General features: G+C 47.0%; 1 protein-coding gene across 8 annotated transcripts in view; it reads right to left on the minus strand.

Annotated features, from left to right (window-relative positions):
* Nucleotides 1-25,415, minus strand: part of KDM5A (lysine demethylase 5A) — a 1,841,472-nt gene that overhangs the window by 1,379,332 nt on the left and 436,725 nt on the right. For all 8 annotated transcript variants that reach the window (XR_011281783.1, XM_069628595.1, XM_069628593.1 and 5 more), the window contains one exon: nt 3,010-3,168. Coding sequence is in view for 7 of the 8 variants with exons in the window: in XM_069628595.1 (XP_069484696.1) it covers nt 3,010-3,168 (159 nt within the window). In the remaining variant the exon portion in view is untranslated. The remainder of the gene's footprint in view (nt 1-3,009; nt 3,169-25,415) is intronic.

The following is a 25,415-nucleotide window of genomic DNA, read 5'->3' on the forward strand; positions in this document are numbered from 1 at the left end:
CTTGAAACTTTGTTAACTTAATGTCTAATCCTTTTCTTGATTATGGCAATTACAAGTCTCACTTCTCCTGTGTTTCCAACACCTCTCTTTACTGGCTTGAGGATGAGTGTTCCAGTAATGATTCAAAGTCTTTTTCAAGATTTGCTCTTTACTGGGACGAGTAGGAGTCACCCAGTAATAATTCTCACTCTTCTTCTACACTAGTTCCTCACTGGGACGAGTATGAACAGTCATTTAGTTATTTCTGGTGCCCACCCCTAGTCCCTCGCTCTGTTACCTTTCTGATTTAGGAATTGGGCCTCTGGGTCAGACGGGGCTCTCTTCTCTCATTTTCAGGATGGCCTCTGTTCACCGCTTTCTCTTCTTTCGGCACACTCTGTGGTGCCCTCCGTTAAGTGGTCACAGCGTCCCTGGGGTACTCCCACAAATACTCGGTCACGCCACCACTTCTTGTTTGCTCTCTCCAGCGACCTGACTCGAGTCTTAATTCTCGCAACTTGGGTCTCCTGGACTGCAACTCGTTAAGTTGAATACAGCAGCTTTCATCCAGCATCAGAAGCACAGGGGATGAGAATGGCAAACACAGACTTGCATTGTCTTCCCTATGCAATCTCTAATCCCCAGCCATCAGGTGCAACAGTCCCAGTGCTGAAGTACTGCAAGGTGCCAGGGAAAAGGCTCAGGAGCAACGTGCTCACCTTGGGCACAAGACTATGCCATGCAAAGTATGTTTAATCACTGCTACAGTGGTTATACACTTAGTCTGGCATCAAGCGCAAAATAAATAGTCAAATAAAATTGAGTTTGTGGATCAACATATAAACCCCGGAAGTAGAAAAGGAAGAAAACATCCTTTAATACCAGCTTGAATGATGAGGGCAGAGACACACATTAGCATGAGCTTCCAAAATGTCTCATTTTATGTTCTGAAAGAAGCTTTCAAAACTTCATCTTCATGCAATTGTCTATCTTTTCTAAATAAACATGAACCATTATCATTAAAGGCAAATCCTGCTTCCCACTGCTGCCATTGTGAAAATTATATCCTCTATATATCTGTTATTTTCTACTGACGTTCAGTAAATCAGAAAAAAACACACTATAATAATAGAGAAATGCATCCAAGATTATGCAGAGCTCTCACATTTCCCATGGCCATGCACAAGCAGGCCACCCAATCCGGTTTCTAACGACCTAAACAAAACAGCCAGGGAATGGGGACTAGCTTGAGTTCACATTGGGGTGATTTTACACACCATGAAAAGACCAAAAGCCACTGTAAATCTGGAATTTGACAAATTCCATGCTTTAGCATTTACCATTTGCACTCTTTGTAAATGTCCTCTCTGAACTAATGTCACGACCATGCCACCGGAACACCAAGTGGTACCAATTGTGGACTAGTAGGAACTTGTAATGCATCATCATAATCTGCCCCGGACAAAACCTATTCATATTTCTGTATTTACTTTTCCTTTGCAAGACCTTTAATTTCACAACTATATATTTCATAATGCACCTTTTGGCAATGTTCATTACGTGGCTATTCCTATGCAAAAGTCTTAGCAATACAATCCCCAGAAGCTCTAAAGATCAGTGCTGCTTTCAGAGAGGGAGGAGGCAGATTACCTCCAGGTGTTGCGAAGAAGCCTGCTTCAGCACAGGATGGGTCAAGTAAGCAGCTTCCTGCAGATGCACAGGACTCTTGCTTTGAGTTCGCCATCAGCCGATTGTGCTTTGAACGTTGGATTTCTGCTTTGTCTGGTTGCTGCTCTTTCCAGAACCTGCTCTAGCTCTTGCTCCGTGCCCTGCAGCTCTGCACCTCTGCACCTCTGCACCTCTGTTCACCCCGTCCTGCAGTCTTGCTTCCCCACAGCTCCTTGCTCTCTATGGGCAATTCTCTTGTTTCCAGTCTGCAGTTCCTTGCTCTTTGCCCACAGTCCGCTGCACACGTCCTAGATTTCAGTCCGTAGTTTCCTTGTTATGCATCTGCAGTCCTGCCCTTGTTCCACTCCAGAGTTACAATTCCTTTTATTCATTGTTAAGTCTGCAGTTCAGTCCTGGTTATCATTCCTTAATTCTTTTACAGTTCTCTTCCCTGAACCTTGTTCCCTTTATCTTCCTGTTCTTACCCTGGATATTTCTCTTACTGTTATTGTCCTCACTTGTGCTTATGTAATTCTTTCATGCAGAGATTGGCTGCTGGGTTTCCCAGCAGGCGATCTCCGCCCCTTTACTTTGTCACGTCTCAGTATTGTCCATTGTGCCACATTTGTAAGTATACAATGCGCTGGTTCCTGTTTCGGGGGAAGTTGTGGTTCCATTCCTGTTGGGCCCATACAGACTTCAGTCTTTCGAGGATTGTTTAGTTGTTCGTGCCTTAGGATCCAGACAAAAAAGCCCACTCATGCTGCTCCTTTCCATGAATATTGAGAAAGGGCCCTTGTAACAAAAACCAGCTAAGGCGGCCAGAGTTTCCCCGGACCTGTGGGAAACTCTTTCCCCATTCTGAGTACATGCCAAGTGGACACCTAACCTGTGCCTTGGTTGTATTCCCTGCCCCTTTCTGTTCACTGCCTTTGTTGCCCGTCTGGAGTTATTGCCTATCCTTCCTCGTCTCAAGGACTCCTTACACTCCAGTCTCTTGTGTACAATATTACCCCGGGCCTTGGGGACACGTCCCTGCCCTCAAGCCCCTGAAAACTACCCTAATTGTACCAACACTGTGTGTGTTGCATTCCATCTATGCCGAAATTTGATTCTTGTAAGTTAAAGAATTGGTCTCAATTTACAAAAGGCTTGAAGTGGTTGCTCAAATCCCTCACCACCTCCTTGAGAGCATAACTACCTCTAGTAGAACTATAAAGAGACTGAATGATGGTCAAGACTTTGGTGATAGAGTTATAATCTAAAGTTAGCAAAAGAACAATAGGCAGCTTGAAGAGCAATTGCACAGTTACAAAAATTACGCACACACAAAAACAATTCCTTAAAACATGCTTCACATACCTCAGCAATGCACTTTGGGCACCTCCAATCCCCTTTGGGAATTTCTTGCAAAGCTGGAATAAGGCAGAAGGTATGGTAACTATCATCACAACCATCACACAACAGTAGCTGGTCCTCAATGTCGCCACGTCCACAGAACATGCAGATGTACAAATCAATCTAGAGGAAATGAAGGTTGAAGAATTACACTCAATATACTGGAAGATTGACAAAGATGAGCAAGAAAAGGTTCAAAACATCTCTTAATAACATTTGTATACTATTAATGATTTCCAAAATCAGTCCTGGGAGGATGATTTTGGGCAGCCAAGCGATTATGGTGCACAGAGAGGTCAAAGCAAAAAACAGAGGTGATGGCTGGAAGGTTTAGAATGAATTTTTACCACTTTACCAGCCAAACCCAATCAAGGTAAGGTAGTAGATCGGCAAGGCTTGCACCAGGAAGTGTTAGGCAAGATTGTATGCAGTACCCTGTGGGAGACTGCACGAGCCTTGGCCTCTTGGCAATAGTTAACCCAACCTTTGGTATAAGCATGTACTACACAAGTTGGTAGAGTGGCTGAGCAGCCAGGCTCATCTTAAGAGGGGTCAATGTGAGGTGTAGGGTTATCACAAAGAGATTCACAGTGACAAGTATCCAAATAAACACTTACACTCAAGGTTTCTTGATTAAACAATTATTTATTAATTTAACAGTCAGTCGAATAAGCCTTCTTTAAAAGGGAGCAACATATGTAACAATAATATACTTCAAAAATACACACTGAGTTTCAATAAATCAGTAGATACCCATTTGGGATGGCACACAGACACTCCCTACACCCTGAGGTGACTTAATTAACTAGGACACTGGACATTGACATATCAGTGACACATTTAGAGCAATATGGAGGTTGGTGTCAAAAGGAAAAGATGAGGGAATAAAACAATGGTTAAAAAATATTCTTAAGCAAGTAAGTACTTTTTTAACCCTCCAATGCAAAGTAAATTAACCCTTTCCTGAAGGCAAGTTTAAGCACTAAGTCAGAGGTATGAGGAGTCTTTCGGGGAGTCAGGAGAGCCAAAGTTAATTGAGCAAAAGTCTAGGTGAACTGAAGCCCTTCTTGTAAGTAAAAGGTCTTGCCAAATGTTTTAGAAGTTTTGTAGAAAATGAAATCACTGTAGGGACACAACCTGGGGGGCTTGTGAGGGTCAAAGCTGCAAGAAGCTCTGTAAAAGCAACCAAGACAAGTCTCAACTGAGAACTAGCAAGGCTACACAAAAAGAGGTAAGCAACCCCTTAGTTTTACAGTAGCTTTGGTTTGAAGAAATTGGTTCCAGCTGGCTTCTGTTCCAGTGTAGGTCTGCAGATCCTGTTGTTCCTGGGCCTCAGTCGTGGGGACAAGAGGGAGGACATCTAGGGACAAGAGGGAGGACCTCTGGTGACTCCTGCACTATGAATTGAATGTCGGTGGCAGCAATGGGCAAACTTCAGATCAGCAGCACTTCGCAGTTTCAGCTCCTCGTGGCTCTCGCAAATAGCACCACTGCGGTTCTCAGATACGTTTATGGACTTTCCTCGCATCTGGGGGTCCAGCACTCTGTTGAGGTGGCTCAGGCTTGATCAGTCCTGCTTCTTGGGAGCCCGGAGGACCTTCCTGTAGCTCAGGTCTGACTTAAAAACGAGACACTATTCTGGTGTTCCTCTCCCTGGCAATCGGTTCCTGCAGCAGCAATGGAAGTACAGCCAGCTCAGAGAGGATGTCCAGACGAGTTCGCTTTTGGGTCGATTGGTCCTTCCAAACCCAAGGGAAGAAGTCGTTCTTTGCAGGGCTTCTCTAGTCGAGGCGAATTCAGAGCTTTGGCAATGCAGCAGGGCTTCACCGGGCAAACCAACGGTCCAGGAGCTGCAGCAAGCGTCTTAACATATCAGATGTCAGGTACATCAATCACTTAGGAGGGACTAAGTCCAAGTTACTAGCAAACTAGCCAAAGACCTCTGGCACTTCTGCCTAGAGTAAGGGACGTCAGTTGTGGCGGAATATCTCCCAGGCTCGCAAAATATAATAGCGGACTAGAATTCCAGATATCTAGCAGACACCAACGACAGGATGCTAGACAAGCAGATCTTTCGGCAGATAGAGATTTGGGGACCAGCATATACAGATCTATTTGCGTTCAGACTGAATGCACAAAAGAGCAAGTACTGCAGCTGGAGGCTGGACCCGACAGCAGCTGGGGTGGATGCATTTCTGCAGGATTGGAGAGGTGAAATGCACTACGCTTTCCTGCCGTTCGTTATGATGAACAGAGTACTAACGAAAGTGCGCAGAGAGAGAGCGACAATGATAGTAGTAGCGCCAATATGGAAGTCGCAAGTATGGTTTCCGGCATTGATGGAACTAGTGAGATTACCCGAGAATTCTAACAGCAAGGGACAGCCTACTCACGGACCCAATTGAGAGTGAGAGGGACGCTCCCGCTGATGGCGTGCAGAATAGCAGGAGACGCTGGAATCTGCCTGAGATTTCGGTGCAAGTTTCATCGCAGTCTCATGGGCACCATCGACTAGAAGGAGCTACGAAGCAGCTTGGGTAGATGGTCAAGGTCGTGCAAAAGGACAAGTCTTCATCACGTTTCAGCACCTTTAGTGGAGATGAACACAGTAAGCAGCACAGCTGTGGTGATTACTGTCATAGATATGGAATACATCGGAGGACCCAATCCCCACGAAATTAAACTTGATAGCAAAGTTACTACAAGACGGGAAGGCCTATAGAACAATTGGAGTATACAGATCATCAATATCAGCGGACCACAAACCCGTAGAGGGATTGCCCGTAGGGGAGAACGCAGCAGTGGTCCGACTGCTGAAAGGAATAAGTTTTAGAAAACCACCACAGCCAAAGTATGATTCGTTATGGGACTTAGCAGTAGTCCTGAGACTACTGGCCAGTGAATAGGTATCTGTCATTGAAACAACTATCCGGGAAACTAGCAATGCTGCTATGTCTAGTGTCATGTAGAAGAGTAGCAGACGTTCGAGCCCTAGACGTGAATAGGAGAGTGTACGGACCAGAAGGATTAACCTTCCCTCTAGTAAGAAGAACGAAGACAGACTCTGCAACAATAGTCTACCCCTACCTGCAGGAGCATCCGAAGTGGTGCGTAGCAGCCTGCATAAAGGAATAGGAGCATAGGACAGTAGAGAGGAGACCAATGGGGACAACAGAGTTGCTTATAGCGCATAGAAAACCTTATAAAGCAGTAGCTACAGCCACTATAGCAAGATGGGTCAGAGAAAAATGTAGTTAGCAGGAATAAATATGGCTACGTTTGGAGCACATTCTGTCAGGGGCGCAACAGCTTCAAAAGCGCTAGCGCAGGGTGCGAGATTGCAAGATACACTACAAGCGGCCGATTGGACCAGCAATACCACCTTTAGAACATTCTATTTCAAGCCTGTAGTCGGTTGCAGAGACAGTGAGGACAAGCTTTGAACAAGCATAATGCTAGTCTCCGTCTTGACATAGAATGAAGATTACCCCTCCTAAATAGCACAGGTAGTCTTGATTCTATTGAAGACAAGGAGGCGAGCATTACTTTCCCGCCCTAGATACACGGGAGAGTTAATGTAAAATTATGTACTCACGAAAAGATTTCTCCCAGAATAAGGTGTGTATCCGCCTCCCTAACATAATCTGTTGTATCTTTCATTAGGAGATGACCAGAAGAACAGATGAACTAAAGAGTTGAGACAGAAACTGTTGAGAGCAAGACCGCCAGTTCTAGTGCGGAAGAGTTGCAGATCAAGTCAGTTAAAGGACAAAACTCAAGTTGGGACTAGTTGAAAGACCGGTTCAAGTTGGATTGCAGTTAAAGAGCAGTCAAGAAGAGGGAGAGTACAGGAAGTGAAGACTAAGGTCACATGAACAGATCATTGGGACTACAGTGGACCTGGGAAAGAAGGGAAATTTAGTTATTTGGATTGAAAAAAGTTTTAAAAAAAGTTTCCTCCAGATTAAAGGTTTTAAAAAATTGTTTATTGTTGAAACTGCTGGCGACAGGAATAAATGAAAGATGAAGCATAATGCTCACCTCCTTGTCTTTAATAGAATCAAGACTAGCTGCGCTATTTAGCCAGGCTAATCTTCATTGTGCTACCGGTGTTGAGCCAAGAGGAGAGGGAAAGTTTAGAGGTGCCCATCACCTTAGAAGAAATGGACTACGATTAAGGGTTTGCCGACAGGTAAGACGGCAAGTTCGGACGGACTATCTAGCATATTGTATAAAGAATATGTGCAAGACTTTGCCTGCCACATTTATTGATGTTCATGATTACGACATCCTTCCCCCCTAGTTTAAGGGAATCTATAATTCTACCACTCCTTAAACCTCATAAAAACCTATTGGAATGTAGCTCTTACAGGCCAATATCGTTGCTGAATCAGGATAGCAAAATACTAACATCCATACTAGCGGAAAGAATGAAAGAAGTGATAAATGAGTGCACCCTGATCAAACGGGCTACGTCCCAGGTCATAGTATGGCCTGGAATGTGAGGAGGCTACACCATATATTGGATAGAACGGTGTCCTGGGAGGCACCATGCGCCATAGCTACATCGGAGGCAGTCAAAACATTTGACTCTGAAATGGGACTGGCTCTATGCAACACTGAGCAGATTTGGATTTGGTCAGGGTTACATTAAATGGGTCAGATTGGTGTACACTAAACTGATGGCAAGGGTCAAGACAGGGAGGCACATCTCAGAAGCATGGGAGCTGGAAAAAGGAACGTGACAAGGATGTCAGTTATCTCCACCATTGTATATCATTGCCATGGAACCAATTGCCCAGTATCTCAGGACAGAATATAAAAAGGCCGGGATTGAAATAGGTGGATACAGGCATTTATCATCATTGCATGCGGATGACACTCCTATATTCAGAACCCAAAGGACAATCTGGAATTGTTATTGGAAGCAATGGCAATATTTGCAACATGCTCAGGGATTACAATCAGCAAGGACAAGTCAGCAATATTTCCAGTAGCAGTACTTCATGGGAGGGCAGAGTGCGTACTGCCGGTACTGACCCAGCCGTGGAAAGTGCATACCTTCAGATACCGGAGGATTAACTTGTATAATGACTTGGTGAATGAACATGCACATAACACTACAAGCCCTAGAAGGGATCCCTATGAAGTTCAACTATGGCCCCCACTTACTTGGCCCAAATGATTGTCAGACACCATCTATACTTTCTAGAATGGCTTACTCGAACCAAATCACTGTTCCCCTAACTCGCAGAGTGCGTTCGGGTGGCACAAGCTTCCTCACCATGGCCGCCACTTTCTGGAACATGCTGCCGCACCAGATCAGAGCCATTGACTCTCATTCAGCATTCCGCAAAGCCATTAAAACAAGGCTCTTTGTCTAGGCTGCATGCCCATATCTATGTATCTCTGTTTGCATCTAAGTAACACTGTATCAAAAGCATCTTGTAACGAAACATTCTGTACTAAGCAATACTCCATTGGGCTGCATCTCTGTAGCCCTTAATCAAGTTTCCTTACGTCTTCTCCTAGCGCCTTAATGCCGGTGGGCTGTAGCTGCGCTCTACAAATGCAAAAATAAAATAAATAAAAATAAGATCAACTATGAAGTACTGGGCTAAGTTACCCCTGTCAGTGATAGGTAGGGCGGCATTACTGAAGATGGTTGTACGTCCAAGACTTAAATTATTTTGTAAACGTACCATTGTATATACCAAGATCCTTTTCTAAGACCATGGAGAGTATTTGGAGGTTTCCTGTGGAGAAATTGAAGGAATAGGATAGTACCGACAACTTCATGCAGGCCATACATTGAGGGGGACTACATAGCAGTTTTTATTGGTGAGCAGATTATCCCAATTCAGGAACGAGGATGCTGCAGTCCAATGTGCAGAATCATCTGCAAGAATTACTGTGGCTAGTAAAGCCTAGACGGGAACGATGGTCACACCTCGTGGCCTTGGGAGTGAAGGTGTCGGATGAGCCATGGTATCGTGGGGCTGTCTGATCCCATCTTGACACAGATTCCTTTGGTCTCAGTGGTGTCACATCTGGTGCACCCAAAGACAGCAGTCCGGGCGCATTGGGAAGCCTGTGGGGTGGCCACCATAGGTGATTTACTACATGACAATGTATACATACCCTTTTCAGAACTGACTGAGCAGACGGGCATCCACTCAAGCCAATACATGGTACATGGTATACTTAAGCAGGAGATCACATGCCGGTGGCCCGCATATCGTGAGCTAATGGCGAAACAGGAAATAGTAGACGTCTTATATGATATCGCGGAGAGCGGACATGGCGTAACGCAAATATACGACCTCTTATTGGCGAACTGGCCTGTTCCCCCTTTAGCTATAAAGGATAAATGGGAGAAGCCTTTACAGAAGTACAATGGAAGGAGATTCTAGGATATCACAAGAAAGTATCCCGGAACATGAGATCACAGATTGTACAACTGTTTATTTTATTTTTATATTTGTAAAGCGCCTGGCAGCCCGGAGGCATTGCGGCGCTGTTTCAAGAATGTGACTTAGTTACAGGGGTTGTGGTACGCATAAAGTATACATTGTTTACAGGCAGTGTTCCAATGGTCATAAGTTATACATTTTTAGAGGCATTGTTCCAATGGTCATATGCCTTCCAAGTAGGCATGACGAGCGAGCGGCTTACATGAACAACAGGGTTTTCAAAGCTTTTCTGAAGACCATGTGGGATTCAATGCCTCTGATGGCGGGAGGTAGCAGGTTCCAGTTGGTCGCCGCTAGAACTGGGAAGCTAGAGTCGCCTGCTCTAATCTGAGTCTTTTAGGAATAGAAAGACGGTTGGTTTGAATGGATCTAGCAGGCCTGTTTGATGGGGATGCAGAGAATCTTTGTGCGAGGTAGCGAGGTGCTGTGTCGTGGCAAAATTTGTGAGTCAGTGCAAGGGATTTAAAGAGGATGCGTTCTTTAACGGGCAGCCAGTGGACGGATTTTCTGGTGGCCGTGATGTGATCTCTTTTAGAGATCATTGTAGCTGCTCTGTGAGCATTGTTCTGCACTGTTTGAAGTTTCTTGATGTTCTTAGCTGATGTGCCTAGTAGGAGTGCGTTGCAGTAGTCTAGGCGAGATCCTATGATAGCTCTGGCAATGGTAAGGGAGTTTTGTTGCGTTAAGAAGGGCCTGGCAGCAGTGATAAGTTTTGAGTGGTAGGCTGCCACGGATGAGATAGCATTCACCTGTCTTGTCATGGTGAGGTTGGAATCCAGGTAGACTCCCAGTGTTTTGACTGATTGGGATACAAGAATACGAGAGCTATCTATGAGAAAGGAGTCATATTGGGGACCCATTTTTTTGATTGTGGTTGGAGAGACGATAAGAAGTTCAGTGTTTTCGCTGTTGAGGCAGAGCCAGTTTTTGGCCATCCAGGTCTGGACGGTGGTGTAAATGGAATTTAGGGTTTTTTGGTCTGCCTCGTAGTCGCCCGAGAGGTGAATGAGGACCTGCGTGTTGTCGGCATAGTTGGTGTATGAGATACCCATCAGATCGAGGTATTTGAATAGGGATCTCGTCAAAAGGTTGTACAAGGTGGGTGAGATGCAGGACCCTTGAGGAACCCCACACTTGATTAGATGTGGGTGTGCGTAGGCATGGTCTGAAAAGACTTTCATTGCTCTCCCACTGAGAAAGGACGATCCACGCAGTGGCATTTGGTGAGAAATTGACACAAAGTGACAGAGCGTACATGACGCCAAAACTAATCTCGCAATTTCCAGGAGCAAGAGAGCAGAGGTGTCCCAGGAGCAAGGCAACTGAAGCAGGGATGCTACATATGTCCTGGGCATGTCCAGTAGCAGGGGCATACTGGCTAGAGGTGTCGCACAGACTACGAATGGGGGGGGGGGTGGTATTGGAAGCGCTTTCCCCGGAGGCTTGCTTGTTAGGCCGCTTTCCGCGCCCGAACTGTCACCAAACTGAAAGATCTAGTGTGCATCCTAGCCAAATGCAGGATTGCCATGGCATGGAAATCACCAAAAGGCCCTAGAATAGAAGAATGGTAGAGTGACATGCCAGGTGGGGCACAGCGGAATCGGCAGCATGGAGAAGGGTGATTGGGGGGGGGGGGGTGACCAGGTGGAGGGCACAGTGGCGATTGCAGGGTGGGAAGCCTTGTTACAAACCCGGTTCAATGTTAATGTTAAAGGACATTTGTAACGCGCACTATCACCACCGGAGTGGTCCCTTGGCGCTCTAGCGGCTCTGAAACAGGAGGGGAGGTTGAGTTAGTGGGAGGAAGCAGGAAAAGTGCACGAGAGCAGTGATGTGCTGTTGGCGGCCTCAGCCCGGTGGTTCCGTTGGCTGGGCCTGGGGTGTTTGCGGCCGGTAGTGGTCGTGTACTATTGTGCAAGGCTATGAGTTTTTGTTTTGTTGTTGTAGTGAAGTTTGTGCGGTTTGTTGTGCTGTAGGTTGTGGTTGGTTTGGAGTTTGAGAGGTGTATGCAGAAAGGGAAATTGTTAGTAGGGGTTGGTTAGTTTGCGTCTCTATCCTGAATTGAAGCGCTCGGCTTGCGTAGTCTCCCCCGTTGCGGCTCTGTCCTGATCTGGGTCTGACTGGCATATAGGTTCCTTACTCCTCTAGCCCCCTCCTCTAACATGCTCTCTCATAGCTCCCCTTATCTTCCATTCATACTCCTGTGGCCATTGCACCTGCCAATGACAACCTCTCAGGTAGTGGGGTGATTGCCAATATCTCGATAATTCCACACCCATATGGTACTTGGCGGTAGTTAATTAAGGGGCAGACGAAAGTGTTGGTGGAATTGTCTGGGTAGTTGCCTCAGTCTCCGTGCGTATCGCCTGTGTTCCAGTCAAGCCGGTGTCACCCGTCCAGGTGCCGTGGCTGTTACTCTCTCGGGTCCGGGATGTCCGTATCTTTTTGGTTTAGTCATCCTTTCCAGTTTTGGTTTCCTGGTTTAGTCTGTGGTGATGTAGAGCCAGGTTTTTAGTGATTTCCTGAATTTAAGGTGATGTTCAGTGTTTCTTATTTCTTTTGGGATGTTGTTCCAGGTTTTTGCAGCTAAGTGGTAGAAGGAGGTGCCTCCAAGTTTTTTCTTATGGTATGGTTTGAGTTCCAGGCGGGTTTCGTTGCTTGATCGGAGGGGTCTCGTTGGTTTGTAGACTTATTTTCTTTTGTAGGAATTCTGCTCCTTGTCCGCTGATTGCCCTGTGCGTTATGCACATTGTCTTGAAGGTGATGCAATGTTTTACTGGGAGCCAGTGTAATATTTTTAGGGCTGGAGTGATGTGGTCTCTTCTGGGTCGTTTGAGGAGTAGTCTTGCTGCTGCATTTTGGATCTGTTGCAGTTTCTGCAGGAGGTATTCTGGTATTCCGAGGTAGAGGCTGTTTGCATAGTCAATTTTAGACATGATTAGGGCGACGATAGTGAGTGTTTTGTGCACGAAGGAGAGGAAAGTTAGAATTCTTCTTGCCGTGCGGAGGAGGAAAAAGCATTTCTTCACTGTTGTATTTATTTGTGGTTCCAGGGTTAGGTTCTTGTCCATTAGGACTCCCAGATTTTTTACTACCTTCGATGGTGTTGGTGCGTTTCCCATTTCTGTTGGCCATGGGACGGTGGTTTCGTTCTCTTGGTCTTTGGATACGATCATGATTTCTGTCTTTCCTGGGTTGATTTTCAGGTTGTTGGCATCCATCCAGTTGAAGACTTCTTTTAGACAGTCGGTTAGGGTTGGATGATCGGCATCAGTGTCTTTGATTTTGTAGATGATCTGAGTGTCATCTCCGTAGTTGTAACATGTAATATTGTATTTTTTGAAGATTCTGATGACCGGAGTCTGATAGATGTTGAAATATAGTGGAGATAGTGAGGATCCTTGTGGTACTCCGCAATCGTTGACTCGTGGAGTGGATTTGAAAGGTTTTATCCATACGGTTTCTGTTCTGTCTGCTAGGAATGATTTGGTCCAGCCTAGTGCTGTGTCTGTTATGCCTATGTCGACAGCGCCGCCAGGTAACCTTTAATGGTACCCACTTGAAGGCCCCTGTGGGCCAAAGAGAGCAAGAAAGATAGACCATGGGAATGGAATACTGAAAAGCATCAACATTTTGTCATCTGCACCAGTCGCAAAACTTACGCCAACGGTACAGGGATTTGGCTGCCGGCTGCCTGGCCGAAAGCAACACCTCCCATCATGTCATCCGGGAGGTTCCAATGCTTATATCTCAACCTTTCAGATACCAAGCGTGAAGGCTGAGAGTATTAACCTCTGGATGGAGAAACCAACCCCTCCCACTAAAGAGCCCCCCCCCCCCTCACACGCAAGAGAGAGAGAGTGTACACGCAGATCCTCTTGGTAGTGAAGACGGCATGGAGGGCAGATGGACATTTATAGAAGGTCTGGGTACCACGCTCTCCGGGCCCAATCCAGAGCAATGAGGGATCCAAACCTCAGCAACCTCCTTAACACTTGAGGAATGACGGGGACCGGAGGAAACACGTACAGAAGTGGGAATGACCAATCCACTATGAATGCATTCTCCTCTCCAGCCAGATGAACGGCCGAGAGTTATATTCCCTGCTGGATTGCCTAGAACGAAAGCTGCACCGCCTCTCTGCACAACGGGAGTGACCCTACACCCCCTTTTGTGTTGAGGTAATGCATTGTCACTTTGTTGTCCATCATGATCAGGACACGCTTTCCCCGCACAGACAGCAGAAATGCCTTCAGGGCCAGCCTGATGGCCCTCGGCTCCAGCAGGTTGATGGGGAGTTTGGACTCCAACGGAGACCAACGACCGCTGGCGGTCAAATCTTCAGCAGGAGTTCACCATCCTGTGAGGGAAGCGTCCGTCACTACAGTCCCCTCCAGCCACGGTTGCCAAAACGTCTCCCCCTTCATCAGGTTTCCCTCGTTGGCCCACCACAGAAGATCCTGCGAGACTGAGAGTGTAATCTGAACGGGATCCGACATCTTGCCTGAGAATTAAGACAACTGCATCTTGAGGGCCCATTGCAGGGATCTCATTCTCAGTCGGGACTCTGTCACCAGTAAAATGCAGGATGCCATGAGGCCAAGCAACCTTAAGAATTCGAAAGCCGGGAGACTCTGGGCATGTTGAAACTTGTCCACCTGCACAATGTGATGAACCCTCAACCTTGAAAGGCGAGCACTTCCGAGGACTTGTCCAACACAGCCCCGATGTACTGGAGATGTTGGGAAGGGGTCAGATGCGACTTCTTGAAATTGAGGGAGAAGCCAAGCTTGTGGAGGGAGCGGCAGGTGAGACTGAGATGATCCATCACATACTCGGGAGAACCCGCACAGATCAGCCAGTCGTCCAGGTAGGTGTAGACGTGAATTCCCCCCCCCCTCGGCCAAGATACGCTGCCACCACCACCATTAGCTTGGTGAAGACCCTTGTGGCGGAGGTCAATCCGAATGGCAGGACCCGAAACTGGAAGTGCGAGCCATCAGCCGCAAACCTCAGGTACTTTCTGTGCTTTGGATGAATCGGCACATGACAGTAAGCATCCTGTAGCTCCAGAGACACCAACCAATACTAAAGTCGAAGGGCCTGGAGGACCTGAGAAAGAGTGACGATCTTGAACTTGTCCTTCCTGAGAAGCTTGTTCAACCAACGCAAGTCCAAGATAGGTCTCAATCCACCGTCTTTCTTTGGAATCAAAAAATATGGTTAATACCATCCCTTGTTCCTCTCCGCTAAAGGCACCAGTTCTATAGCACCTTTCTCCAGCAGGGACAGGATTTCCTGCACAAGGAGCGGATCTGGAAGCTTCAAAGAGAGATTCCAGGTGGATTGTCGTGGGGCCACTTTAGGAAGGTAAGGCAGTATCCGTGGGCTATTGTATACAGAACCCACGCATCCGAAGTAATAGCTCGCCATTCTTTGAGATGCCGAGACAGTCTGCCCCCAACCGGCGAACAATGGAACATGGCCTCATGATTGTTTTGGAGCAGCTGCGGCAGTGCCTGAAGGCAAAGAGGCAGCTGCTTGAGCGGCTTTGGCAGCCCTATTTCCCCGGCCACCACAGGTACTTTTACGCTGAACCCTTTGACTGCCAGCTCCTCTCGTCCTACCAAAGGATAGAAGTAATGAAAGGAACCTCCCCTCCCACTGCTGTCCCCTAGGACGAAAAGCCAGAGGTTGACGCACAGCTCCGCTCAAAGAGTTAGCTGCAGCTTTTGAGCTCTGCAACCTCTCAAGGCTCTCGTCAGCCTTGCTGCCAAACAAATGCGCGCCATCAAAGGGCATGTTCAAAAGACGGGCTTGCACATCCAGCACAAAACCAGAGTATCGTAACCATGCAAATCTGCGTATAACGGTGCTTGCAGCCATGGACCGGCTAACACGGTCGGCCGTGTCCAAAACCGACTGAAGCGATTCATACATGGCATCCTTGCCATCTTACAGGAGAGCAAGGAACCCATCCCTTTCTTCCCCTTCGGGAATATGCTCAGCCGCTAGAGAAACAATTCCACAGTGTGTGAGAAAATCTTGCTACGGCACAAGTGGAGTTGGCCGACTTCAGCACCATACTCCACGCAGAAAACACCTTGCGTGCCCAACCATCGAAGCGTTTGTCGTCCCCATCAGGAGTGATGGTAGGGTACGCCACCTGCCTCGAGGTGGCTGTAGCCGCCTGAACCACCAAGCTCCCGGGAGTGGGGTCAGAGGAAAGGTAGCTGGGGTCGCTACTGGAAGGGTAGCATTTTTTAGTTAACAATTTGTTAACAACCGGAAGAGATTCCGGTGTCTGCCAAGCAGCCGCCACCCTTTTCTGAAACATCAAATGAAAAGGTAACACCGGGTCAGAGGACGGACCTTGATCCAAAATATCCATTAAGTCATCCTGAACAAAAGTTTCCGGAGGACTAGACCAACCAACCAAGATACTCAGTGACACTAGCCATCAGTCTCCTGTAGGACGACTCAGCATGAGCCCCAGGCTCAGGTCTGCCAAACTCCACCTCAAGAGAAGTGTCCAAGCCAGTGGCATCGTGAAGAAATTGACGTAACTCTTCCAACTGACTATCCCCAGAAAAGACAGGAGCCACATCAGGCTCAACAGGGTCAAATTCAAAGTTTGACCTCTCCTCATCCTCAGATGTCATCCAAAGGGAGAAAAAACTCCTGCATCAGGACCGAAGAGGGTCTGGAGTCCTTAACAGGCCTCACAGACTTGGAAGTAGCCTTCCTTGGATGATCCACAGTACCAGGGACCTCCATCTGCAAATCCCTGCCAAAAAGCCCCAAAGGCGTCGACAGCTCCAGTGTCGAGGGCGCCGACTGCTTCATCGCCAACAATGCGCCAACGGCACCAAGGGCTGGTGTGAAGGCAAAGCTTCAACATCTATATTCGACACACAGCGCCGACGCCGACCTCGAGCCCTTACCAGATTTCTGCGGTCTCGCGGGGGATGAAGACCGAGACTTGGAAGCACGTCTCTGGCGATCCACCTGAACCTTGTCTGAACGGGACCTCGAAGGTTCCCGATGAGAATCGTGCCGAGGAACCGAGCCCGAAGGTGCACAAGCCATGGACCGAGACCGTTCATTGCTGGCTTCGGTTGATGGCGCGGACGGAACTGTGCCCTGGGATTGGAAAATCGCCGGCATCTGCTCCCTGAAAGCTGCCCATTCCTCCGGAATCGAGGACTTAGTAGGACAAGCCACTTTTCCTTGTGGCACCATCCTCCGAAGACGACAGGTAAGGCGACTGGTGATGGTGCTTCCTGGAATGCCTAGACGAAGAGGACGAATGGCGGGAACTACTCCGGGACCGAGATTCCCCGGGACTCCTTCCGACGCCGAGAGTCGCCCCTCGAATAGTCGGTGGACATCCCCTTAGCAGCTCTACGAGACTGAGTTTAGAACCCATACCTACCTGTAACTTAACCTTACTCTCCCGCAAGGCCTAATCAGTCAGCGACTGGCATTTGAAACAGGGTGTCCAGTCAAAGGATCGAATGAAAAAGGGTTGAATACAATACGTTCGACACAAAAGAAATCTAAAGAAAAAAAAAAAGGATTGAATGCCTTTTTTTAAATGCATTTTTTTTGGGGGCTTGGCATAGGTAATAATTGTGGTTTTTGGGCAAAACACAGGGGTTTGGGGGGACCTTTTGATTCGAAACAATTGTATTTCAAATCTTTTCATTCAACCCTTTCACCTACAACCTTGAAACAGTGGTCTGTGTCATGACTCTCGCACAGGCACCACAAACAAATGGGATGCAGGTCCGTAATCGACATCTTAGACTTGCAGTCCCGGCAAGTCTTAAAGCCAGACCGCGGAGTCGGAGGGGTCGAAGAAGAAGCCATTCACGAGGAATACAAGAGCCGCGCCGAGTCTCCGAAGCAAACACGTTTGCGCAAAAAACGGAACGAAGGCTACGAGGCGCTGTGCATCCTATTTATAACATCCGGTGACGTTGCCCTTGACGGAGGCCTTCGAGGGACACCAGCCCGACGTGATCGATGCAGGCCGCCCTCTGCGGAAAAAAGTTCCGAAGTACACAGCTGTGGACATTTCATGTCAAAGATGTGGAATACGTTGGAGGACACAATCCATTCGAAATAGACTTCATACCTTCAAAAGTAGTTACTCTTTAACCCTTAACCCAACCATCTAAGTTCTTCAAACATTCACACACCCAGGTAGCCCAAAGGGTACAATCAGTCTTGTTGAGGGTCCTAAACCTCTTAAGGTACTGGGAAGGAGTTTTCCCAAATCTCGCTATTAAAGCTAGATTCACACTTTCATACTTCTTTCTTTCAAGTTCCCCCACCTCCATTACAGCATCAGTTGCAACCTGGGGGAGCCTAGACAGAAGCCAAGGAATCAACTGATTCCATGTGAAACCCTGAATCCCATAGTTCTACTCAAAAGCACCCAGTCAACCCAAAATATCAAGTTTTGTGTCATACATACTCACTGCTTCTTTAGGCATGCAAGGTCTCTTTGGACTGGAAGACCTAGAAGACTCTGGGCTAGAAACATTTTCAAGAGACAATTTCTTCATCTGAAGAGCATGGTGCATTTCCAATTCCCTTAACTTGATGTCTTGATGTTTGGCTTCAGCTTTGATTTGTAATTTTTTGAACTCTCACTCAAGTCTCATTCTCTCAAGGGATACAAACTCTGGACTCAATACTGGACCTGGTAGGGTCCCAGTGGCTAAAGGTTGAGGTGGAAGGGCTGGTTGAGGACAAGAGTGGCTCTCCTCATGAGATTCCTCTTCTTCTAAGATATTAGAGTTAGACTCTGAATGATCATCCTCAATATTGTTATCCACGTTTCCTAGGTTAGTAGGTGTAACGGGCCTACTACCCAGACTTTCATGATTCAACAATCTTGCAATAAGTTCATTTTTCTTTCCTTTCACAGGGAGACACTCCTGGCCTTACACATTTCTTTCAGTTGTTCTACTGTCAAAATGACCAGGGCTTCCTGACTTAAGTTATCCATATTTGGCATGTTTATACAATTGCTATTCTAGTGGAGCTTAGCCTTGTGAAGGTTTAGTTGAACTAAAGCAAAGCAAATCTTAGTGTAACAACTGTACAATGCATACCACCGCTGCCAACACTGTAAGGCAATATTGTATGCAGTACCCTTAGGGTGTACTGCAACAACCCTGACATTCTGGCAGTAGTAACCCAACCTTTGGTATTAGTCTGTACTACACAGGTTCTTAGTATGGACGACTAGCCAAGCTCATCTCAAGAGGGGTCAATGTGAGCTGTAGGGGAGTTACACAGAGGTTCACAGAGACAAGTATTTAAGCAGACACTTACACACAGGGTTTCTTGATAAAACAATTATTAATGTATTTACCAGTCAGTTTATATAAGCCTTCTTCAGAAGGGAGCACTGCAAAACACCACACGAATATACTTCGAAATTATACACTCTTAAGTAAAAGATACCACAAATATTTCTTAAGCAGGCAAATACTTTCAGATCCCCAAATAAGAGTCATTCAGTTAAAACAAGCTAAGCCAAAGTCAATTGGCAAGAGTCTATATGGGCTAAGGCACTTCTTTGAAGGTAAGTAGAAAAGTCTTTGCACAATGTTTCAGAAGTCTTTGAAGAAAAAGATGAATCAATGTGGGGCCACAAGCTGTTAGACTTGTGAGTATTAGAAGATGCAAGCAACTCTACAGCAAGAGGTAAGTTTTCAGACTTTGTACAGTACCTTTAAAATTAAGAAAAGATGCAGCAGATGACTCCTGTTCCTGTGCAGCTCTGCAGATCTCACTGTTCCTGGGCCTCAGTCGTGGGGACAAGAGGGAGGTCGTCCGAGGAATCATGCACTCCACTGGGACTATCAAAACTTGCCACCGGCAAACTTCACTTTCAGTGGCTGTTCAGTGTTTCAGCTCCTCACGTCTACCGCAAATAGCAACACCACGGTTCCTGGCAGTCGAGACTTTCCTTGCTTCTGGGGTCACGCATTCTGTTGAGGGGGCTCAGGCTCGGTCAGTCCTGCTTCCTCGGAGTCAGGTGGATCTTCCTGGAGCTCTTGGCCAACTTAAAAGAAACGCACACAAACTGGTGTTCCACTCCCTGGCTCTACAGTTTCCAGCAGCAACTCTGGAAAGTCAACCAGCTCAGAGAAGGATGTACAGGTGGCTTACTTTGGAGTTGATTGGTCCCACCAACTCAAGGGGAGACGTTGTCCTTGCAGGGGCCTCTGTCGAGGAGACCTTGGCGTTTCAGCACTGCAGCAGGGCTTCACCAGGCAAACCAACGGTCCAGGAGTTGCAGCAGGGGTCCTCTTCAAGTTCTTCTTCGGTTCCTTCGTCCAGTGGTCGACTCTGCCTTCCAAGACAAACGCCTCGCCTTTTATACAGTTCTCTCCCTTTCGTTCCAGCCTAGCTGTCAGTCACCTGGCAGGGTGACTGTCCTTGCTGGACAGTCAGCCAGCCAATCATCACAGAGTACATTTGGGTCTCCTAGGAGACTAAGCAGAGGGAGCTTCAGGCACCTCCCTCATTGCCTGCCTATCCCAGACACCCTGGAGCCAGAGGCGGGCTTCACTTGCGAATCCCGCCAAAGACAAAAAGAAAAAAGAGGCTAAACCTGGTTTGGCGTACAGAGTAAATCCAGAGAAGGAACTTTCCACAAAGAAATGGCAGAAAAAGAAGACTGGGGTCCATTTGACAAAAATGCTTTACTGCAGCTGCGAACAGAGCCCATGGTAAATGCACACCACGGTAGTAAAAACGAAACCACTGCCACCAGCCATTCAGTGAGGAAAGGGTAACAAAATAAATGTTACATGAGAAGCTAGACAAAGGGGATACTAAGTAACCCCTCCAGCACCCTATTGTAAGATAGTGTGTGCTGGGTCTAGAAAGTTACAAATTTAAGTAAAGTCAATTTCACTTTACTGCTCTGGGAAACAGTAGTTTATTCCAGAGAAGGTATTTTAACCTTGGGGAAATCTAAGACTTCCCTGGGTCACTGCACTAAAGGTGCTGTGTGCCACAATGTAAAAGATTATGCCTATGGAGTTTGTCAGACTCCACAACCAAAAGAAACAGAGTACAAAAACCACATTAAAATACATGAGAGAGTGGGAAGGAAAAAGGGTTTAAATTTCTCCTGGTTAAAGAAAATCAAGCCCTCAAAATCCAGCAATGTTACTGGGGTCTAAGGTGGAGGGATTTGGCACATTTCTGAGAATTCTCCCTAACACATGGCATGTTGAAAAGCAGAGCCTGCACACCAGGTGCAAAACCCTACATTCACAACCAGGCAAACCTGCCCATCACGGTGCTCATAGCCATGGACCTGCTGATGCGATCTGCAGAATCCAACCCAGACTGAAGTGACTCACATGGCTTCCTTGCCATCCTTAACAATAGCCAGGAAGCTGTCCCTTTCTTCCACCTCGGGAATATGCTCTGTCGCAATAGAGCTACACTCCCACAGCATATATGAAAATGTTGCCAGGGCACAAGTGGAGTTGGAAGATTTCAACGCCATACTCCCAGCCGAAAATACCTTTGGCACCCACCCATCTACGCGCTTATAATCCCTATCAGGAGGGATGGTAGTGTATGCTGCCTGTTTCAATGTAGATGTAGCTGCCTGGACCACCAGACTCTCGGGAGTGGGGTGTGGACAGGTAGCTGGGGTTGCTACTGAAGGGGCGGTATTTTCTTTTAAGAGATTTGTTAACCGCCGGATTAGTCTCCAGGGTTTCCCAATTCCTGGCCACCCTTTTGTGCAGAACCACATGCAAAGGTAACACAGGACCCGTAGGTAGACCCTTGTCCAAAATGTCCCTTAGATCATACTGATTATAATGCACAGGAGGTCTAGACCAGCCCAAATATTCAACTACTCTAGACATAAATTGTCGGTACGAGGAGTCGACATGCGCCCCTGGGTCTGGCTGGCCGAACTCCACTTCATGAGAGGTGTCTCTCTCGCATTATGCAAAGTATCACAGAGATTCTGCGTCCTACTCCTTTGAAATGAGGCATTCAGGCACATTAGGTGTCCCAAACTGGAGACCAAAAGGGGCATCATCCTCATCTGAACGCTCCTCCTCAATAATGGAAGTGGGGGACTTAAAAAAAAATCCTTTTTCGGTAGAGGGGCATAGCTTTTCTCTGGTGTGGTAACCAGAGTATTTGAAATTTTCGAAGGTGTCGACTTTCACTTAGTTACAGCCTTCAACAGTCACTGGGGGCTGTGCCGGTTAAATTGGCACAGCTAGCGTCTGCAGTGGCGTTGACGGCATCAAAGGCCTGATGGGGGTCAATGACCGGATGGGTGTTGCAGACGGCCGTTGCGTCGACAGCTTCGAAGGAGTCGACAACCTTGACCTCTCTCCACGTCTCGAGGGATCCTTCAATATCTTGTCCGAACAAGGCCTCGAAGGCTCTCGATGTGGATCACACCGTTTACTGGGGCTCGAGTATCCGACCAAGATTGCTCCTTGCAGTCTTCCACAGAAGGCGCAGGTGGAGCCTGGCCCTGCTTATCAAAGATTTTAGGCATTTCTACACGGAAAGCCTCCCACTATGCCGGTGTCGACTTTTCAGACGGGCATTTTACCCACTCAGGGGAGTCGCCTGCCGAAGACGACGAGGAAGGCGACTGGCTGTGCCTTATCCTCGACGAAGAGTGGCAGGAACCTCTCATGGGCCTAGAGCGCTTGGCCTTCTTCCTCCAAGGAGAGTCGTCTCCCGACTCATCAGTCGAAGGCCCAGGAGGTCAGGATTTATGGCGTTTGGAAACCTTGCCTACCTTGAGCTTCCCCTTTCATTCTCTCAAGGCCTTTCCTGTCATGGATTGACATTGGAGCACGTATCTGTATCGTGGCCCTTGCCGAGGCACCACAGACAGACCCGGGTCCGTGATGGACATCTTGGGAGCCGCAGTCCCAGAATTTCTTGAATCGGACCGAACTGTCGTCGGGGTAGAAGACGAAGACATATTCAAAAACCACAGCAAATACTTTCACAAGTACGAGGCGCTCTGAGTTTCTCACGAAACGCGTTTGCGGAAAAACAGAACCAAGGCCAACGGGCGCCGTGCATGCGACTTACAACATCCGATGTCACCCTCGAGTAAGGCCTTTGAGGGACATCGACTCAACACCATCGAAGCAGGGTGCCCTCTGCTGAAAAATTCCAAAAGCAGCCGAAGCTGGACATTACATGTCAAACATGAGGAATAGATTGGAGGAAACAATCCATTCAAACGTTTAGTTACTGTTAACAGTTCATCAGACATGCTGGTGGCAGTGTACCTTTTTGCACAACTTTTTGTAGATTTCTACAGCAGGCTGTCTTCCCAGCTGCAGTAGCGACACAGGGGGGTGGGGGGGGTCACCATTTGCCTAAAATGGGGTTTGAATTTTTTTTTAAAGGCCTGTTCTTAATGACTTGTTCTTAATTAAGCTTTCTTATACCATCCTGGTTGGGGGAGGTCTTGATGGGTCTATTGTCTTTGGCAGGCTTACCTTGGAAAGCCCTCCAAGGTGCTTGAAGTACCTGAACTGACACAAAGTGGAGTAGGTAACAAACTCCCCTGGTCTGAGTGCCTGCCTGGAACTGAGAGGCTGGCTGCCCCCTGGACAGCCAGCCTCTCCCAGATTTGAATGGGGATTGGTGGGCTCAGCCAATTTTTTCTTGCATAAAAGCTAAGGGTCCTGGAGCTGAACAGGAGAGTCGACCACTGGACTGAAAATCCGAAAAGGAATTCAAAGAAGGACGTCCCAGCCAAATACAACCGCCAAAGCTGTTACGTGACCGCTTAAGACTTGCCCCGAATTCTGAGCGGCAGTGAAGATCTTTCTCCCCTGGACTGGTGGGCCTAACCAGTTTGAAGACAACCTGTATTTTGCAACATCCGACGAAGAGCTGCAACCCTCCGGGGCTGCAAACAACCCAACCCTGGGACCTGTGCCATTTTGCGGTGCAAAGTTGTGTGAAGCGTGGATCCAGCTGAAATCTTGTGGGCACACTTTGATTCCTTGAAATTCCCTAAGATGAGTCGAGGACCGAGAACTGAAGAAAAGGTCTCCCGGACAACTTCCATCGCTGAAATGAAGCCTGTGAAGGGCTCAAAGGCACTAGTGCTGTGAAGATTCTGCATTGATACGGTACTATTCCAAGCCTAGGTATTTACCTTGGTCTTGCTGCATTGCTCAGGTGTTCTTGGAGGGCTGCGGTTAAGCTGTTACTTGCAGCCCCCTCAAGGACACCCCGAGTCTCATTGGGTGAACAACCCATTCGGCTGTAAATTGCAAAAACTATTACTTACAAGCCTGAAGAAATCTTCATAGACTGCTCCATTTGCTGCTTAACTGCCTGTTTTCTCCCCAGCCCTTGCTCACTGGACACTCAGTGCTGCCCTTGACTCTTTGATAGCGTTGAACTTTTAAAGAGTGGTTAAAAAAAAGAGTTAAAGTTGCAAGAGTTGATCTACGATTTCTTAATAGTACTAGTAGTTTTCTCTAACTTTAGTGCTGTTTTACATTTGATATAATGTGCGCTACCTTTTATTCTACTGTGATTTTACTGTGTGAATACTACTTGCATGACTTATCCCTAAACCTTAGTGTATATAAAATAAACTATGTTTATATAACTGGTACTGAGTCAGTGTTTCTGTGTACCAATTGTATGCTTGAAGTACTATGTGCCTCACTACAGCATTTCTCCCTCCTAGACCAACGCTGGCTGCTCAGCCATTACAACCAAACCTTTGGGTAGTTCAGGCTAAACCGAAGGGGTTGCAAGCCTGTCACGTAAGGTGGGCGTTTCCAAGTTCTGTCACAGACAGTAACTTATTTAAAACTCCCCAACACTGTCCCTTGAAAAAAACAGTGGGTTTGGAAAAACACCCAGCTGGATGGAAGGCTTATTAGAGATTTGGCCAAAAGACTTTAGAGTCTCATGCTCTTTCTTGGCGTTTTCCAAGGCATTGTCTACTACTTTACCAAACACATTTTCTTCTATAAACCTATTGAGTAAGGTGGCTTGTATTTCAAGCTTAAAGCCTGACTGACACAGCCAAGCATGGTGTTTTCATAAAGAGCCCTCTGCCACAATTCTGCCTACAGCATCTGCCACTTCCAAATTGCCCTTAATATTATTGACAACCTTTTTGCCTTCAGCCAGAGTCGTTGAGATTTCAGTTTTGCGACAGTCTAGTTCACTCTGCATGACGTCCCATAGCACTGTGCTGTAGCTGGATAGAAGATTATTGTTGCAATGCATACTTGGTAAGCAGCGGAAGGAACTACTTTTTTCCCTAACGCAAAAGCTCTTTCTCTCCTTTTTCGGCGGTGCTTTAGCTGATGCCAGAGTACCTGCTCTTATCTGGGTGGTAGTTACCACTAGAAAATCTGGTTTAAAATGTCTGCTTATATATGAGGGGTCCGAAAGAGCAGGGATTAACTGGCCTAGTAAGGGAAGGAGTGACTAAAGAGGGCTGAATACGCTTAGTAACTGATTGGAGCAGTGGAATAAATTGACAGATTGATGTTTTTTTCCCCCGCTAACATTTCATCAACAAAACCCATATCTTGTATGGTTTCTTGAGTCTGGATCTTAAGTGATTTGGCATCTTTTTGAGTAAATCACTATGAAGAAATTGGTAGTGAACAAGGTAGTTGGCAGTCATGGTCTTCAGGTGACAGGAAAAAACATTCCTCAGGATCAAAGATATTATCCTCTGGCCTCCAACAAAGGGGATAAAGCTTGTGTATAATGTGTCTCTTTCCACTTTTGTTGTTGCGTCGAGGATTCCTCTTGTCCGCATGTGCGTTTTGGCAGCTGTTTGGAAGTGTTTGACAAATCGGTTGTCTTTTTCGGCAT

Source organism: Ambystoma mexicanum, chromosome 12, assembly GCF_040938575.1.
Source record: "Ambystoma mexicanum isolate Mex_15411 chromosome 12, UKY_AmexF1_1, whole genome shotgun sequence".
Lineage (NCBI taxonomy): Eukaryota > Metazoa > Chordata > Amphibia > Caudata > Ambystomatidae > Ambystoma > Ambystoma mexicanum.